Source organism: Ixodes scapularis, unplaced genomic scaffold (genome assembly GCF_016920785.2).
Source record: "Ixodes scapularis isolate PalLabHiFi unplaced genomic scaffold, ASM1692078v2 ptg002725l_1__unscaffolded, whole genome shotgun sequence".
NCBI classification, from domain to species: domain Eukaryota; kingdom Metazoa; phylum Arthropoda; class Arachnida; order Ixodida; family Ixodidae; genus Ixodes; species Ixodes scapularis.
Genome location: NW_024610265.1, coordinates 169,065 through 188,386, shown reverse-complemented (window position 1 = coordinate 188,386; position 19,322 = coordinate 169,065). Strand labels below are relative to the sequence as shown.

General features: G+C 44.9%; 1 protein-coding gene across 2 annotated transcripts in view; it reads left to right on the top strand.

Annotated features, from left to right (window-relative positions):
- Positions 1–1,185: 1,185 nt before the first annotated feature.
- The window catches only part of LOC8037980 (methyltransferase-like protein 7B), a 46,013-nt gene continuing 27,876 nt past the window's right edge, over positions 1,186–19,322 (top strand). For both annotated transcript variants that reach the window (XR_005715023.1, XM_040207658.2), the window contains exon 1: positions 1,186–1,710. Coding sequence is in view for 1 of the 2 variants with exons in the window: in XM_040207658.2 (XP_040063592.1) it covers positions 1,186–1,710 (525 nt within the window). In the remaining variant the exon portion in view is untranslated. The remainder of the gene's footprint in view (positions 1,711–19,322) is intronic.

Sequence of the window (19,322 nt, the reverse complement as noted above, 5' to 3'; positions counted from 1 at the left end):
GAGAAAGTCTTAATGTGGATGAAGACGGTTTTATTTTCCAGGTTAACTGCGGGCTAAATGTCTTGAATGAGGCTCGGCATTTGCTCAAAATACCCAGATAAACTCTCATTAAAAACTCGAAATACATATAATGCAAACCGCCAAAAAAATGATATTGTTTATTTACAGACGTAGTCAAAAACAAGCATCTGGATCATGATATCTCTCAATGACGCTATTCCTGAATTCAATTATTATGAGTTTTTCGTAGAATTGCAGGCATAAATACGCATGCGCGGGAAGAATATTATTAAGTTTTATAGTGATAACTTTTTCAAGATGCTCATATTAAAAGAAGAAGGGTTGTCTGTAATAATAGAAAAGGAGAACCTGTGGAACTAGGTGGGTTATATGTTTCTGAACTTTACAATTAAACTTCAAGTACAGTTGTTTACAGCATGGCTTTGTCGCTTTATATTTCTATTTGTTTAAGCGCATCTACGAACACTATTAGCGCCGGCGGAGGGACACGCCTCTGCTAATAATGGGACGAATTCTATAGCCCTTTGGGAGCATATCGCTGTTTGTAGAAGAAGGCACCGCAAACTCAATTTTTTTGTTATGAATTACGACATAGTTTGTCTTGCAGCTACGGCAAGTTGGGCTCAAACACGTATCGAGCGTTCATAGCATTGTTGGGAAGTGTACACGCAGTTAATATTAAATTGTGAAGACCAATCTTATTTGTCAAGTACTTAAGATCTGAAAATATCAATAGTGGAACTCGAGCAGATTTCTGATGCTTGAATTAGTGTGCCTAAATAATTCCCTTCCTAAAATCCAGTACTTTCTCAATCTCTAAAATTTGAAAAGTTCTTAGAAACTGTCGAATTCTATAGAGACCCGAAGAGGCCCTGTGCGTCACGCTCACAACCACAGACCTGCTGCGAAATAAAGCCAACTGAAACAAAGAGGGAGGCTCCAACCGGTTGGCAGGATACCGTATCAACAAAAGGAAAGAACAAAAGAAAAAGATAGCGAGAGACGTGCGATAATCGCGCGTTTATTGTTGAAATCTCTATCTCCTATTGTGTCAGAGATAATATAGTACTGATACCACGAAGGACTGTGCACATTTATCTTCTTATGAGGGAGCTTTCAAGGAGTTAGTCTTCTTGAAGGCAGACCCGATCGGGAACTCCTACGATGGCCAGGCTTAACGACTTTCTATTGTCTTGTTTTTCCTACGGGACCGTGACGCTTAGTGTGTTCCTGTATGTGCCGTTCAAGATGAGTAAGAAGCTGCACGAAGCGTTCTTCGCGCGCTTAGTCTACCCCCTGGCGATGTACTTTTCGGGAGACCGATTGACTGCGGTACGCCGTCATGGGGTGTCCCAACTAGACGACCTGGTGTCTCACGACGGCACGCTCAAGAAGGAGGGCACCATCAGGGTCCTGGAGATCGGCACCGGCTTCGGCGCCAACTTTGAGTACATGCAGCGGAACGTTAAATACTGGAGCTTAGACCCTAACGCGGAGTTCGACTACGGATTGCGGAAGAACCTGAAAAAGAACCCGAACGTAGAATTGGAGCGCTGCGTTCACGAGTACGCCGAAGACATGCGAGGAGTTCCCGATGACCACTTCGACGCCGTGCTAATGACCTTTGTACTTTGCTCCGTAACCGAAGTGAGGAAGGTCCTCGCTGAGTGCAAGAGGGTCCTGGCCAAGGTACGTCACTTCGGGGCTTTTTCGTTGCTTTTTTTCGCTGTTTCCTTGTTGTCCTTGGACTCAGGTATGACAGGGGTTGTGGGAAAGCCCGACTGTCAAGGCTGGTTATTTAGAGGAAACGTTCAGAGGCCATACCACAATCGTGGCTTGGGCCTCCATGAAGTTTGTCTTACCTTGCATGTGACGATGAAATGCTTATTTAACTTTAATACCAAAAATATGAGGGTATAGATCACCGGTGGTACAAAAATGCTCCTCCTTTGTGCTAAGTAAGGTTAGGTTAAGTTTGGCTAAGCATCTGGACAGGGAATGATTGAATGTTTGCGTAACTGCTGTACACTTCAACTACTTTTGTCTAACAGAAATGCTTAAGTCTTCAATACACCTGCTGCAAAGCGTGCATAACTTTACGGCGCTCCAAAAACAAATTGTGGGTGCTGACTTTATGGAGCTGAATGTAGGAGACGACAAAGGCGACCTTGGAGGAAAAAGAGGCAACAGAGGCGACTTGGCGAAAATGAATGAAAGAATAAATGTTTATTGCCATACGTTATACTGGCTGGCCTGCCTCGAGTCAGCTGGGTCGGAGGGGGGGGGGGGGGGGGGGAGGGAGGCAGGGAGTGTAGAATCTAGATGAAGGAGCCATGACCTGCCGACTTGAGGTCTAGCAGCCATTGTTGTTCCACATACTCGACAACAGTACTAATTTACTAAATACCCGGTTCAAAAAGTAATTATAGATATTGCTCAAGTAATTTTCACTGCAGAGTACCTTGAGTAGACTGCACATACTTAAAATATATTTAATCCCTTTTGAATATACTTCTGCACTGCGCAATATTGACTTCAGCGGCACGAGAATGCTATATGAAAGAAAACAAAGACACTTTTGAATGCTACAAAAATGAAAAGGAGATCGCTTTATGTATAGTCACATCGTTGAAAATGACACCTTGTAGTGGTAATATTATGCGCAGCCCGGTGGCATAAGTTGACATATATAAGGAGTTTATGTTAAACAAGTATTTAAGTGGATTACCCAAATGCTACAGTTAAAGATGGCAACTTCAAAAAAAAAGAAGGAAAAAAAAACACAAGTGGACGCTAAAAGCAATCCTCTCTTTCTCCTGGTTGTCGATTTTTTATATTTTGTTTTACCTCTTTTTTTGTATAAGTGCGTTCAGAAAGGCTTACAGCCTGGGAGTACTCTTTGGTTGCATATTGAGAGGCTGACATTTTTGCCATAGCGGGGTCATAGATAAAAAAATATTTACTTTTTTTTGCGGTTCATCTTCATTTTTTTTACCTGTTCTTTAAATTTCTTTTTGAGTCGCCATTTTGGGTCCTTGTTGTTTCCTGTTGTGTCTGGTACCTACTGATTCAAGTTTTCAATCACTCAGCTTTGCGCAATTGATGGTTCCTATTCCCGTAAAAAAACTTTCTCGACAATTATTTTCAACCATTACAAAATTAAATTGAAATGGGTACAAGATACAAAGTAATGTAATTAAGATTGAGTAGTAAATACTTTTTGATTTAATTGATTTGCAAGAATACAAATTACTATCAAATGTATTTGAAATACAGTTTCTTGCGCTGATTATCTGTGTCATACACAAGTTCTTCAGGGAGCCGAGTGCCGCATTACGGTGCTTTATTTCCCCGACTGAAATGATCCATTCGCACCTTTTTAGAGCGCAGCTCTTAAGGCCCTGTCACACTGAGGCAACAGTTGGACAACTCTATCCGGCAACACGGGAAAGTCGTGTTGCCGGTGACCCTGTCACATCACGGCAACAACAACACTCGGGCAACATGTTACTGCCGCCCGGCAACCGTGTTGCCAGATTTGTTGTCCGACAACCCTGACACACCGCGCTGACGGCGAGGACAACACGGGGAACACTCCGCCATCTTGATTGTTTACCTCCGTTCGTGTGCGGCGCGCTATCGCTGGAAATGTGACTCTACAAAGTGCTAGTGCGTTCGAAGGGCCGGGAATTACCACGGTACGACATCAACCAGTGACTGTGATTAGAAATCTTGACACGGGGAGTATTTTCCGCTGTTGATTTTATCGAAATGTTCTTCATTCGCTGACAAAGCAGATAGCCCTAACCGAAAACAGTGACATCGCTGATATATTTTCGGGATGTCCTATGTCTACCGTAAAATTGAGTTAGCCCCGGCAGTACCCCAAAGCGTCTTTTGTAGCGTGGTGTTGAGCTGAACTGACAGTGCTTCAAAACCGCGTCACCGACACGATCGGCCTTCATAACAATCGGTGGAATAAATATTTTGCAACGCTGTCTATTTGCCCTACTCCTGCTATATGATCGCTTCATTCCCCAAAACGTCCTGAGTGTTTTTGAAACAAATCAGGTGTCTGGTAGCGGCTGTTTCCAAGTTCCAAGCATCAACAATCATGATCAGAATGGTCGTTTTAATGCTTCGATTTTTTAATCTTTGGTTTTCTGAATTATTTTTATGATACTTCATCAGCGGGTGAGTAGGCATGTTATTTTATTTTACTATCAGTAATGTGAGCTGGTCTCTCGGCAGTTCTAGTTTCAAAGCCAGTCTGAACGTTCACGACCGTAGCAGTGACAATTTCGAAAATCGCTTTACGTAACTACGCCGCAAAAACATTAATTCAAAATTAGCTGCATGCCAGCCCTAATTATTGTTAAATAACGTTTTCGAAGCCTTTATTTGAGTAACACGTTATGGATACCCTATTGAAAATTCCATCAAGATACGTAATTTGGGACACCGACTGCCAGTCAGCAGCCTTGGTGGAACGTGCCCTGATGGTCCATCAGATGACGTCTGACTGCCACTGCCAAGGGAATTTTATCAACAAGGGCAGCATTTATATAAGAGTAAAGCTATACGCACTCATAAATATCGCCAAATACCTCGACAAAACAAAATGTTCGAGAAAGAAAAAAAAACACAAAAAAGCAGGTCCGCCACGGGTCGAACCTGCGTCCACTTGCGTGCAAAGCAGACACCTTAACCCCTATGCTAGGCCACCTTTTTTTTCTTTATTACCCTATGCTACGCCATCGCTTAGGAAACTCGATTTGACCATTGGTTTTATACGAGTTTAGCGGAGGGCGTATAGCAATTTCCGTCCGAAGCTCGCTCCGGAGTGCGTATAACTTCACTCATTATATAAAGCTCAAATTCCGAGGTGGCAACCTTGGATGGCTATGAGACGGTTCACAAGCCGAGGTGGCTATCTCGCATGGCTGTGAAACGGTTCACAAATCCTTAAAATGAATGTAATTCATGACATCAAAATCAGGAAAAGTGTGTACCCGTCCTTTGATTTTTTTCCCCCTTTTTGAAATTTGCGGTTTTCGGGCAAAACGGACATTCTTTTACAAACGGGACCACAGGCACCGTAAGCATGTTTCAAAGAAACGCCCTCGATGTCTGAACCTTTCGAGACGACCGTATACACTTTAATTCACAAACCCTATGCGACTGCGTTGAAGCTAGAGAGCAAGCATGCATGCTACGACAGACAGCCCTGGCTTCCACAAACTAGCGCGAGCAGCAGACATATCTGAACTACGCTCGCGGATGCTTTTTGGCTGCACTCTCATGAAACAATAATAACGAGGTACGACACAGTGGTAAGGCCAATAGCCCATGCCAGATAGAAAGGTATAAACTTTCGAGCCCAAACCTCTCGGACCGAGTCAGGAGTATTTTAGTATTGCAGCGCGAGATTCCGACAATGAGCGCATCACTCTATAGGATGCTTCAGCTGCATATGCAGTTAAGCCTTCAGCATGTTATGCAAAGCACTCGTACATCACTCGCCGTACTTCAGTTCTACTCACCTGCCATGTAGAGTACTTTCGCGCCGTAGAGCGATCCTTTTGTTCGCGCGTCTCAGGCCCAGTAGACCTGGTACACCCTCTCGTCTTCAACTACACCGCTAAAGTCCCTTACATCGTCGGAACTCACAACAGGCTGCGTCTTGTCGAGTAGAAATTCTACTAAAACATAAGACATTGTAGAGCCCGGGCAGGATCGACAGGTTGCAGCAAGCGGGCAAACAAAACCAGTCGAGAGCGATCGTTCACGGAAGCTCGGCGAAGCCTCTATGGACGAAGCGAAAGTGGCGTGTTCGGCGTTTCGGCGGGCTTCTGATCAAGGTTGTCGGTCGGTTGCGTGTCATACCTCTAACATCAGCGGTTTTATGGGCTCACGGTTGAAATCGTTTTCTCGTGCATAGATTATTTTTTGTATTCATAGATTTGAGAAAATAGTGGTATCCGAACGAACTTTACGTCCTTTGAACGTACGTCTGTCTGCACGTCAAAGCTTTTTGACGTACAGTCGGAGACAATCTATGTACGATCAGAATCGCCACCAAGACATCTTGATGGCATTTCGCGGCGGCCGACTGCTACCAGGAAACCATCAGAAAGCCGACAAGTGGAGTCTGACTGAAGTTTGACTGTCGGTCAGAGTAACTTGTTGGCCAATCAGACGTGCTTGACGTACAGTCAGGCACAGTCAGCGGCCCACTAGAAAACATTCACTGCCAAACAGGGTTACATCGATGGATTTTTCATTTGGGTAGGGTCTAGCTGTACCATCGAAGCTATGTATGTTGTCATGTTGCCGGCCCAAAATTCTCTCAGCCAGCGATCAGGGTAACACACGTTGTCCAACACAAGTTGCTGCTGTTTTTGTTGCCGAAAGCTTGCATACCGAGGCAACATTTTAGTTGTCGTCCATGTTGTCGCGCTGTTGCCGCGATGGGACATGTTTGTCGGACAACATGGGGAGCGAGCAACAAGTTGCCCGACTGTTGGACGACGTGTTGTGTTTATTTTTTATTTTATTTAGAGGATACTACAAGCCATTGAAGGCCCAAGTAGGTGTGGGATACAACAGATACATTCACACATATACAACGAAAGCAAATAACGCGACATTAAAAGGTTCACAACTAACTAGCAAATATACAGGATATATTATTTAAAAAAGGGGAGGGGGGGAAGCAAGCATCAAGCAGTATGTAATTTCATCACCCACTAATACAAAATGACCTATCCAGATGTAGTATGAAGGTTTATACAAGTCTAATGTCCATGCGAAAAAGATGAAGGTGCAGCAATGTACAAAGCAAAACATGCTAGTTATCAAGACGCTCAAGACCTTCTACAAAGTTGGTGTCGATAAATAGTTCAAGAGGTAAACCGTTCCAGTCGCTAATAGTGCGAGGGAAAAAGCTAAACTTAAACATATTAGTACGCGCAAAAATGGGTGTTAGTGAAAACTGATGTCTTTGCCGCGTAGCTCTTGACGCTAAATGGAAAATATATTGCAATGGGTCTATGCGAGTCTGTCCTTGCTGAAGATGAAACAAGAATTTCAACCGCGCTAGTTTCTTTCTGGCCTGAAGAGTCTGTATTCCGTTAGCCTGCATAAGTTGAGATGGTGAATCCAGCCTTCTATACTTTCCGTAAATAAACCGAACCGCTCGACGTTGCACCATCTCCAACTTCCGGATATCTTTCTGAGTGAATGGATCCCAAACGATATTTGCATACTCCGACTTGGACCTGACTAATGAATAATACGCATGTAGCTTAACCTGAATCGGAGCGTCGTTCAACATTCTTTTAATGAAACCCAACTTCCTGGATGCCGAGGTACAGATATGTTTTATTTGAGGAGACCAAGAAAGTGTGTCCGATATAATCAAACCAAGATATTTACATTCTCGCTCCACAGTAACCGGGGTGTCCGCGATATTATAAATGTATTCAAAGGGTTGCTTCTTTTTTGTAATACGTAAAAGTGTTGATTTACCAGAGTTAAGCTTCATTTTCCACGTATCGCACCATGATACAACGGAATGCAAACTATGATCTAGCAATAACTGATCCGAACTCGAAGGTATTTCTTTTAAAATAATGCAATCGTCGGCAAAAAGACGTATATGGACACGTGCGTCAATGATTGATACAATATCATTTATGTACACCAAGAACAAGAGAGGACCTAAAACGCTCCCTTGGGGGACCCCTGACGTTACAGGCAGAACTGGGGAGATGCAACCTCCGACGGAAACAGACTGTGTGCGATGTGACAAGTATGCAGCAATCCAGTTAACAAAACCATATGGAAGACCAAGCTGTTCAAATTTAAAAAGCAGCTGTTCATGAGGCACCTTATCGAAAGCTTTGCTGAACTCCAGGAAAAGCACATCAATTTGACCTCCCCTATCGAGGATTTGCACAAACTCATGGATGGTAGTGACGAGTTGGGTCGTAGTTGATAAGCCTTTGCGAAAGCCATGTTGAAATTCTGTTCGAAAATTACGACTGTCCAGCGGTTCATTGATTTGGCTGCAGATGATATGCCCTATTATTTACACGAAGAAGTCAAGGAAATTGGACGGTAGTTCTCAACTGCTAGGCGATCCCCTTTTTTGTGCACAGGTACCACTATGGCAATGCGCCAATCATTTGCCAGCGAGCTGTTTGAGCATGATGCACGAAAAATAATGAGAAGATAATGGGCTAGGGACTCAGCGTACCGTCGTAAAAACGTGTTTGGAATCTTATCGGGACCAGCACTTGTTTTCGTTTTCAGTGACAACAGCAAAAAAACTATGCCGTAATGTGGTGGAAATCGCATAATCATGGTTACGGATATCGGAGAGAACCGACTGAAAATACTCATTGAAATGGCACGCTATAACACCAGGATCAGCTGAGACAGTGTCATTCACCACGATTTGCTCAACAGGCTTATTTTTTTCAGTCAAGTAGAGCCAAAACTTTTGGGGGTCATGTTTAAGATTGTTTAGAAGCGTACCGGAGAAGTAGTTGTTTCTAGCCACTGCAATTAGGCTACGAAGATCGCTCTGCTGATTGGTGACATCACATTTAACCGGCCTTGATTTCTTTGCTCGTTTTATCCTGCGTTTGAAATGTATGATTTTTCTGTTAATCCACGGATTATTACGATTAATACGCTTGTATTTTGTAGGTACAAATTTGTCAAGGGAGTATTCACATAAGTTCTTAAATTTTAGCCAAAGGGTATCAACATTTGTATCAGTGAAATTATCAAGATTTATGTCAAGATAATCGAGTATGCTAGTATCGTCAGCTCGCGAGTAGTCTTTGAAAGGTGAATATATAACTCTTTTTGTAGGTGAAAAGCGCTCAAGTAAACAAGTCAAGAGGACCAAATAGTGATCAGATATACCCTGTTCAACAGATATGGTGCAATCACTAAGCGAATTGTTTACGAAAACAAGATCAAGTATTGAGTGACTTGTACCATGTACTCTGGTTGGATCCTGAACAAACTGCGTCAGATCAAAGGCGAACATCATATCAAAATAATTTCAGTTGCAGAAGAAGAACCACACATATTTGCCCAGTCAACGGACGGGGTATTAAAGTCACCAGCCAGGATTATTTTATGACTGCTAAATTTAAACAAGTGGTCAAATAACCTGCACAAGTAGTCAGGAGTAGCAGAGGGGGGTCGATAAACAGTTCCAAGGATAACAGTGTTGCCCCAACAGTTAAGGCGTAGAAACAAGCTTTCATGATTTTCTATTTGGGTTTCCAGGACCGCTTCAATGCCTGGTTTAAGTAAAACAGCCAGTCCGCCACCCCTTCCATCACGATCCCTGCGAAATACATTATACTGATCCAGAAATACCTCTCCGTCACCAATGTAATCAGTAAGCCAGGTTTCGGTTATAACACAAACATGCGGGTCATGCGTAAGAAGGATAGATTCAAGTGCGTGTGATTTGGTGACGACACTTTGTGCATTTAAGTTCAAAAGTCGAAACTGTTTACGATTAGGTACAGGTCAGTCAGAACGGGTGGTTTTTATCTGGGTTGAAATACTTGCGCGTTTATTTTTGTTTTCGTCCCATACAAATACACAGTCATTCACGTGAAGCTTATCATTGAATAGATAAACACGGGCGCCTTTATCTTTATCGTTTCTGGCACTCTCCCACAGCATTTTTTTTTTTTTTTTCATAAGTGTAGCCTGCGAGTAATCATTGTTCATAAACACTTTCGAGCATTTAAGTTTTTTAGCATTACGAAGGATCTCCGTTTTGTCATTGTAATCCTGAAAGTATAAAATAATCGGTCTTTTGGAGCCATGTTTACCAAGCCTGTGAGCACGCTCCACGGACGAACACGCAACGCCCAGTTTGCTTTGAAAAAGTTCAACAAGTACTGTTCTTTTTAATTGGTCGTCGGTTTCATTGGGAGTTTCGGGGGTGCCATGGATTACAAGGTTTGAACGGCGACTTCTGTCTTACAGATCAGTAATTTTTGCATTTTGTTTCAATATAATTTGCTCAAGAGCAGTTACAGTTTGCTTTAGGGAATCAATCTGCAAAGTCTTTATTTGTATTTCGCTCAGAGTTCTCTCGATTCACGTGTATTTAGACGTTAGGTCTTCAATTTGTTTTGTCATTACGATCGTGTCGAGCCCTGAGCTCAGATATTTCACTTTTAATCGCGATTTGGCCTTTAATGATTGTCTGAAACTTTTCTTCAGTTGTAGGCACCGGGTTTGACTCCACATCCCCACACAAAAGAAGCGTACATACTAACAAACAGTCATGCGCAATGTGACAAAAAGTCCGTGGGCACGGCACAACTACAATCGTGATATCATCACTTCTAAACGATCTGAATGAATAACCAACCTGTAGGAAGAGCCAGCAGAGGTTAGGCGACATGCTTGCTCGACAATCGCCGTGCCCACTGAAGATGAAATGTTGTGGCAGCTCCCTTTGTAGGTGTCTCACAGGTGACGTAACCGCGGAAACGGAAATCGATCCAAGCGCTGCGATGACCGTGGTGGGCTTCAGCGCGTGGAGATGGCTGGCGTCCGGCACGGATTTACTGAGTGTCATCGTGGGCGTGGGGGCCAGGTGGCTAGTGATGTTGCATTCCCCGTTGGAGCATCCCTAGAAGCATGACAGCGCCTGTAGGAAACGCCAGCAGAGGTTAGGCGACATGCTTGCTCGACAATCGCCGTGCGCACCACGGCGATTGCTGTTGCCGTCGTGTTGCCTCAGTGACAGGGCTTTTAGGCGCCCGTTTCTGGCTTGAGCGGCGTCGCCATCGTCCTCAGCGTCGGCGTCGGCGTCGGCGTAACCGCGCGGTGCATTATGGGTAAATTTCCCCGCTAAATCTAGCGGAAAAATTTCGCCGCTAAATCTAGCGGAAAAATTTCCCCGCTAAATCTAGCGGGAAAATTCCCCGCTAAATCTAGCGAAAACAATTCCCCGCTAAATCTAGCGGAAAATATTCCCCGCTAATAGCGGCAAAAATTCCCCGCTAGATCTACCGGAAAAAATTTTCCCCCTAAATCTAGCGGAAAAATTCTCCGCTAAATCTAGCGGGAAAGTTTCCCCGCTAAATCTAGCGGAAAAATTTCCCCGCTAAATCTACTGGAAAAAATTCGCCGCTAAGTCTAGCGAAAAAAATTCCCCACTAAATCTAGCGGAAAAAATTCCCCGCAAATAGCGGAAAATATTCCCCGCTAAATCTAGCGGAAAAATTTCCCCGCTAAATCTAGCCGACAAAATACCCCGCTAAATCTAGCGGAAAAGTTTCCCCGCGAAATCTAGCGGAAAAAATTTCCCCGCTTAATCTAGCGGAAAAAATTCCCCGCTAAATCTAGCGGAAAATTTTCCCCGCTATATCTAGCGGGAAAAATACCCCGCTAAATCTGGCGGGAAACTTTTTCTGGGGGTCAGGTGACCTCCGAGGTCACGTGATACCCCTTCCCTGCTTCTCAAGAGCTGCGCTCTAATTCGGCGTTACAGGGAGTTGCAAACGGCTTTCATTTTTTTCGTCAGGCACTGGAGAGTCCCTTGAAATGTTCTTCCTTGTGCTGACGGTGTTTAGGAAATTTCTAAAATGTGTCGTGTACGACTGACGTGGCTTGTCTGTCGTGACATCGGTTGTCTTGTGAAGGTTTAAGCTTTTTACCTCGTGTATTTGTTCTTTCCGAGCATGGAAGTCATGGCCGTGCAGTTGGGAGTTTTTCTCTACTTACCCTGCTCATCCTGTTGTAACCGGAGGTGCGGGTATTTGCATATAGGTATAAGGATGTTTAGCCTTTGCTTCTTATGGTATTGTTTTAACCTTTCCATAAAATATATTTAGTTTGGTTAGATTGAGTGGAAACAGTGCTGGGAATGAGAGAGTGTAAATGAATTAGATTTCTGGAAGCTTGGTGCAGCATCGCATTGCCGGACATTTTTAGTGCCTCGACATCTACTGTATTTTGATCTCCGCGAACGCCGCGCCATGTGGGTTCATCCACCGACGCCTGGCTGTGCGTGCCTTTTCCGTGTCTCGGTAAAGGGGCATCCTGGTGGTTGAGACAAGCCCGGGAACCTTTGGACTGCCCGGTGCCCCCTGGGTGAGGCATTACACCACTTCGGCCCCAGGTTCTCATAGAAGGGAGTCCTGGTAAGGCCCGGCAAGGATAATTTAATAAGTTGCCTTCCCTTCACCTCTCCTTTCTTTGTCTTTTCTCTTCTTTTCTTTTTTCCACTTTCACTTTCATTGGCGGCAAGGGTTGACGTTGAGTGGCGATGGACCTCCTTTTAGACCCACACCTGGGTATAGTCTCCGGGAAGCACTGTTAGAGTACGTCTTCAGCAAAGTCATTTTTGATATGAGGCTGTAGCAGCCAAGAGAAGATTAGGACGACGAGTGAAAAAGGTGACTGGCGCCTGTGCAAGGGAACAGAGCTCGAGGGATGTTTCCACAGCCAGAGCCATGGCAGCTGTCAACCAGAAGACACCTCTGCTTAATCATCATGAAATGATTTAATAAGTGGTGGCCCGGGTCAAGCCCCTTCACAATCACCCCAACGCTCATGTTCACCGATAAAGATTTGCGTCATATGTGCGCCATTTCATGAATACATTTACGTCTTCCAAAGTACTGGACCGCCGATACGTGGGTATGGTTCGCCCCAGTCGAAGGACAGTTATCCACGTAAAGGTTCACCTCTCAGTCCGCTCTTTCGCCCTAAATTGCGACCGAGGTACGAGATCTCGTTCTCGACCCGCGAGCGATATGCCCTTAGTCTACTTGAATAGTGCGATGCCACTCTTTTTTTTACTTTGCGAAAATACGCTTAGAATGAATCCTTAGCATTAATGACCTATTGGCGATGTGCGCGACGGAAAGCGTCGCTGTCGTCGGCATTCCACGATTGGCCCAAAAGCTGACTATGATGTCGGAAAGGGTATACCATCGACGGAAATAAGAGGAATGAAAGAACTTTAATTTCGACGGTGTTGGCAGTGTTGCTTTGAGAGCGCAATGATATCAGGCTTCCACCATGCTATTTACAAACACCATCGAACTTGCTGTTCGCAAGGTAAGGACGTCACAAGGGGGAACCATAGGAGGGCGCCACCAAAACATCTCGCCGTTAATAAAACACGCGTTCGATTTTTTATTACACAATAGCACAATAATTTGTCCATATGCTTAGCATGGGATTATAACGAGCCTCGTCAAGTCCCTGGGCTTCCCCTCTACACATAGTGCCGAAAAAGACCCTGGGCGATTGGCGACCTTGGGTGATTACGGCGCCTTGAACTACTCAGCAGTACCCGATCGCTACCCACTACCGCAGATAATAATAATAATATTAATAATAATCATAATTTTATTCGGCTTGTTCTTTCTTCAGCACGTACGAGGCGGGTCAGTCGAAGCCAGGGTCGGCTTGTGCGACTAGACCCCGTGGTGATGAGAGTGATTGTTCTCAGGTGCGAATACAAGACAGCTATACACAATTTAAAGTTGTTTCACGGGTTGCACACACAAATAAATGAGTACTTGGCCTTATATACAACATCGAGTGCACCACAACGCATAGAGACGTGCATGCCTAGATCTACACGTAAATATACATTTAAATGCATATATACACTTGAACATCATGGTGCCAAATAGGCTGATGGTCGCACAGTCACTTACGTGGTAACAATAACTAGCCTCCTGTCGGTTCTAGAGAGATTCCAGTATATATTTATACTGTAATATCATATGATAATATAATAATACTAATAATAATAATAATTATTATTATTATTAATATTATTTCCTTGTTTCATTACAAAATGAAAAAAAGGTGGAAGAGAGGGCAAAAAGCTGCTACTGCAGCTTGACGAGGCCCTAGTTCTCATACTCACGTTGGCGGAAAAACAGCGTAATATAAAAGTACACTAGACCCAACAAATCATATATACGCCAGCACACCACTCCAATCATTATACTTATGGCGAATTCCACTGGTCGTTTTGGAGCGCACCGGGATCGACTTTTCTGGAGCGATTGTACTTCACAGGGCGATCGGGATTGAGACAGACGTGTTCAACTTGTTGTTTTGGAGTAGCTCCCGCTCCGGATCTCGATCTGGATCCGAGAAAAGTCGCTCCGCCGATTTCGGCGGGTTCAACCGTAAACCAGCCGGGCCAGCCCTCGGCGCACACACGTGACTTCCTTTCTCGCGGGGCATCTCGCCTGATCTCGAGCATCTCGCCTCAGAATAATTCGTAATGGCCGCTCGGGAGGTGCCGCCTGTGCTGCTTGACGACAGTTAGTCGTCTATTTGCTCGAGCAGCTTCCGGCATTCCGGCAATCTTTGCTAGAAGCTCCTGAGCCATTCCTGCCGCTCGCGCGTCGAACACGTGTTAGCACCGCGATTGCGAAAACGTCTTTGAAACGACCTCGGCGGCCGCGGAAAAGGGATTCCCGGGCAGGTGAATGACGGAAAGGCATCCGCCGATCCCCGGAGCAGTGGTCATATTCAAACTGGGGATCCGTTGGTGGCGCGATTCTGTTCGGATCATGTGCTCCATTCCGGATCTGGTCAACTGATCCCGGCGCGCTCCAAAACACCCAGTGAAATTCGCCATCAGAAAGACAACTAAAGGACATATGACAGTCAGCCAGAAACAATTTCGGAACACATGCGTGACACTACACGGTATCATGTACAAAATGGGATTGTAGTATATATGTTCGCTAACATTCGATTTGACTTTCCAAATATACACACATCATTTGCTTCAACTTCATTTAGTAAATATGGTAACAGATGCTTTACTAATGCAAAACCGTAATTGGTACGGGGTGTTGAAACATTTCAGGTCTCGCCATGGCAGGTAACGTATTTGTGATCTAATCTAGTTGAACATGACAATGCAGAAATGAAAAAAAGTATTGTTGTGTTTTAGGGCTACATTATAAGTCGCCAACATCCGAAATCTGTGCAGCTGTTCAATAGGAGTTACACGATGCTTGAAAAAGAGTTCCTTAGAAGAATGCAAAAAAGAAACATTTAAAACAATTCGAATTGCCCTGTTTTGGGTTAGTAACAGTCTTGTTAAGTGATGCTTTGTTGTTTGGACCCAAACTAAATGACAATATGCCTAGTGAGTATAAACCAAGGAGTAATATTAAAGCAATTTTACGTTTGTTGGAAAGACATAAAGGCTTCTACAAGAGACGCTGTGAAATCTAAGATTTCACAGCGTCTCTTCACGGTTCTACCATCTACCCTAATATATGTATATATACACATATATATAGTAAAGGTTACCATCAGAAAGCAGTGCACCCACCCGACATCCCCAAAAACAGCCATCGGCTCTCCATTCAGTCTTTTCGGGCACGTGAGAATGCCTTTTGGCCTCCGAAACGTTGCCCATTAATTTTACCGCTTTGTCGATACATTTTACCGCTTTGTCGAGACATAATCTTTTTTGTACATATCTTGACGAACTCCTTATTTACAGTGTTTACCAAGAAACACACCTCAAACATCTTAGACTTGTTTTTCAACATCTTGATGATTGCTGTCTCATATTCAATAAGGACACGTGCGAGCTCGGTGTGACTGATATAGATTTCTTCGAACACAGCCTCGACCAGCATAAACTTCGACCACTCGATGACGAAGTTGGAGTCGTCCAGCACTTCCCTTGGCATTTGTCTATCTAGAAACTCCAAGAATTTCTTGGTTTAATTGATGTCTACCGGCGCTTCATTCCCAACTGTGCAGTGATCCTGAAACATATGACAGATCTTTTCACGGGCGTCTGCATCAGCGCCCCAATGAACTTTGGAACCTGACCAAGCTTGCCAATCAGGTACTACCCAACACAATTCTGCTATTTTTTCTAAGGCAGAATGTTCCGCCCAACGTCATGGTCGACGCCTCGAATATGACCTTTGTCGCATTTTTGCAGCAGTCCATTCGAGCAGTCTGGCACCCCTCGAGCTGTCTGGTACCCCAATTTATTTTCTAAAAAAAAGTATAGAATATTTAGAATGCCGCTACAGCACCTATGGCAGCGAGCTTGTCGCCATCTATACTTGGCTATCAAACACTTCAAACACGGCTTGCAAGTTCAACAATTTAGAGCACAGCTCTTAGGTGCCCGTTTCCGACTGGAGCGGTGTCGCCGTTGTGCTCGGCGTAACCGCGCGTGGCATTTTAGGACGTTTCCCATAATGAGATCACGAGTGCCGTCACGAGTGACGCCACAAAGGTCACTCGTGAAAGTCACAACCGTCACAGTAAAGGTTACGTGAAGGTCACGACATTCATGTGACCGTCACTCGAGAAGATCACGACCTCTACGAGGCCTTCAGAACTAACGTCACGAGGGAGGAGGGAGGGAGGGGAACGAGAGGAGGAAAGGAGGAGGAATGAGAGGAGGAAGGGGACGAGGAGGACGGAGCAGGGTGAGAGGGTTTCGGAGTGAGAGGAGGAGAGGAGGTGGGAGAACATAGCGGGAGAAGTGGAGGGTATGGAGGAGGAGGAAGGTCATACACTCCCTCCTCCTCCTCAATAGCTGCGCTCCAATTCGGCATTATAGGGAATTGTAAATGTCTTTCATCTCTTTTTTTATACTCACGTGCCAAAAGCCTCTCAAAACGCCTTGAAATTGTCCAGCATTCGTTTTTGTTTCCACGAGAAGCATGCCACATTTTATTGCTGAATCCACCGCAAACATTCGTCATGTCAAGGGATGCCGCAACCCAGCAGCAGACGCTCTCTCGCGCATTACATCCACCTGTAATTGCAATGCAATGCCATCTGCCATTGACTTCACTCGCGCGGCAGGACGACAATGAAGTTCGTGCGCCCAGTTCCTCCTCCAATCGTTTGCAACTCAAAAAGAGCACAATACCAGATTGTGATCAGCCTCTACTTTAGTATGTCTGGACTGGTGTGCTGCGGACCGCCGTCCGTTCCGCATTTCGCCGTCAGATTTTGACACATTACATGTGCTCTCTCACCCCAGTATACGCGCGACACAACGCCGTGCAACCCAATGTTTTCTTTGGCGTGGTATCACTAAGGATGCTCGAGATTGGGCACGTACTAGTACAAGCATAGGCGATTAAAAAAACTTATATTAATCAACACACCTGGGGCCCTAATCTGGACACTTGGTGAAAAAGTAGGCGAGAAAATTGGCGGCCGTGATTGGCCAACGCCGAACTCGACCTTTGCGCCTGCCAATCATAGCCGCAGAATTTCTCGCCGACTTTTTCACCAAGCGTCCGCATTAGGGCCCTCGACGCCTACTGAATAATTTTCACCACCCACCACCTGATTTAATAGAGTTCAGTCTGATATCGGCAGTCCTTTACCCCCCTCAAATGTATTACCTACAAACTTGCATCGACCGATTTACACGGTGACCCGAAGCCTAACAAATTCCCGATATCGAAGCCAACATCATCGCTTGGGTCTTCATTAGCAGATGGGTCGCAAGATTTGGAGTGCCGCCCAGCTTAAGAACCGACAGGGAACGACATTTCGAGTCGTAGCTATATGCTTCTCTCAGGCAGTTCCTTGGTAGACCTTGGTAGACCTTCATACGACGTCCTGCCGCCCAATAGTCAACGACATGGTTGAAATATTTCATCGGTCGTTTAAGTCGTCACTCAAGGCACAGGGAGATTCCGTGAAAGCACACTTCGATTCCACCAAATGGTGGACACAACTGCCCCTCATTCTCCTTGGAATCCAATCAGCGTTAAAATATCAGCTTGGTTGTAGCTCGGCAGAGCTCCTATACGACACTACTCTGCGAGTTCTCGGAGACGTTTCTCCCCAGGGCGATATAGAAGTCGTGACCTATGCCGGGAACTGGCGTCACCAAACTAAAAGCTGTCATGCGCCAAATCCACGCAATTCTAACATGTCGTCAGATACGGTCACTGATTTATGTATTACAAATTATCCAAACGTCCACACACGTCTTTGTTCGGCGGGACGCCGCCCTAAAGCCGTTACAAATAGCGGTATGACGGCCCTTTCAGGTCGCAGAACGACGAGATAAATAATCTGGCCTGGAGTTCGGTGACCGAACAGACACGGTGTCTGTCGAGCGACTTCTGCCTACTTATCTGGCCACAACCACACTCTAAAAAATTAAAAATGTGTATTATTACACCTTTTGTCCCGTATAATACACACCAAAACTTCAGTTCTCTGTACAGCGCACTGAATCACAGTACTAACTTTCACAAGAGGCTTGATAGCTGTGAGGTACAACTTATTAAAATAGTTAATGTACGTGTTACTTACTACACAAAAAATGACCGCATCTCCACGTGGTGAATGATGTTGATTGGGGCGAAGCTGTGGTGGTGCTGATGATACTGATTTTATTGTTCATAGGTAGTACTGATGGTGCTGATATTTTTTATTGCTCATAGGTAGTGCTGCGTTCCGGGTTGCGTTTCGACTTTATTATTACTGCTTTATGGTCGGTGAAATGCAGAGCCAGTGGTTCTTCTAGCGGATCAGCTTGAATCCGCTAAAAGCCGTGGGAACGCATCTCCACCGCTTAAGTCAACGGTCCATGTCAGAAAGATAATGTGTGGTATGGAACGTGGTTATATACGCATTTGAGCATTTGACCGCAGCGCCCTCTCGTCTCTGAACGTTGAGTCAATGCATGCAAAGTCTAACGCGATTATATACGCATTTGACCGCAGCGCCCTCTCCTGCATAGACGTTGAGCGGCTACATGCAACGTTTCATCCATGACATCTCCAGCTCTTGAGTTACTACCACATCTCAGAGCCCCCTATTCGTCCCGCAGTCATGGCTCAGTGGTTAAAGGGGTACGGAAACCAAATTCTGGAGCTCATTTCTTTGTTTCAACACGACGCAGGTAGCAGCACAACCACAGAAACATAAATATTGCGCTAGAAAACGCAAGAAAACATATTTTAAAGTGAATTAAACGATAATCAAAAACCATCTGGTAGTTGGTTATGAAGCTTCAATGGAATGTCGTGACGACAACATGCCTCTGAAAGCAGCGCCGCAGCGGTATGTCCGCTCACTGGTATAGATTGCCTAGGCCTGAACGCAATACCGAGGCGTCTTGGTGGAAAGAGCCAAAACGAAGTGAGCCACCTTGGTTTCAGCTCTCGCGCGACGTGCAAACGCGTGCTTCGGTTGTTCTCAGGTTTGGTGCGCGTGCTGGCCCCGCGATATCTACAGCCCTTGGGTACTTC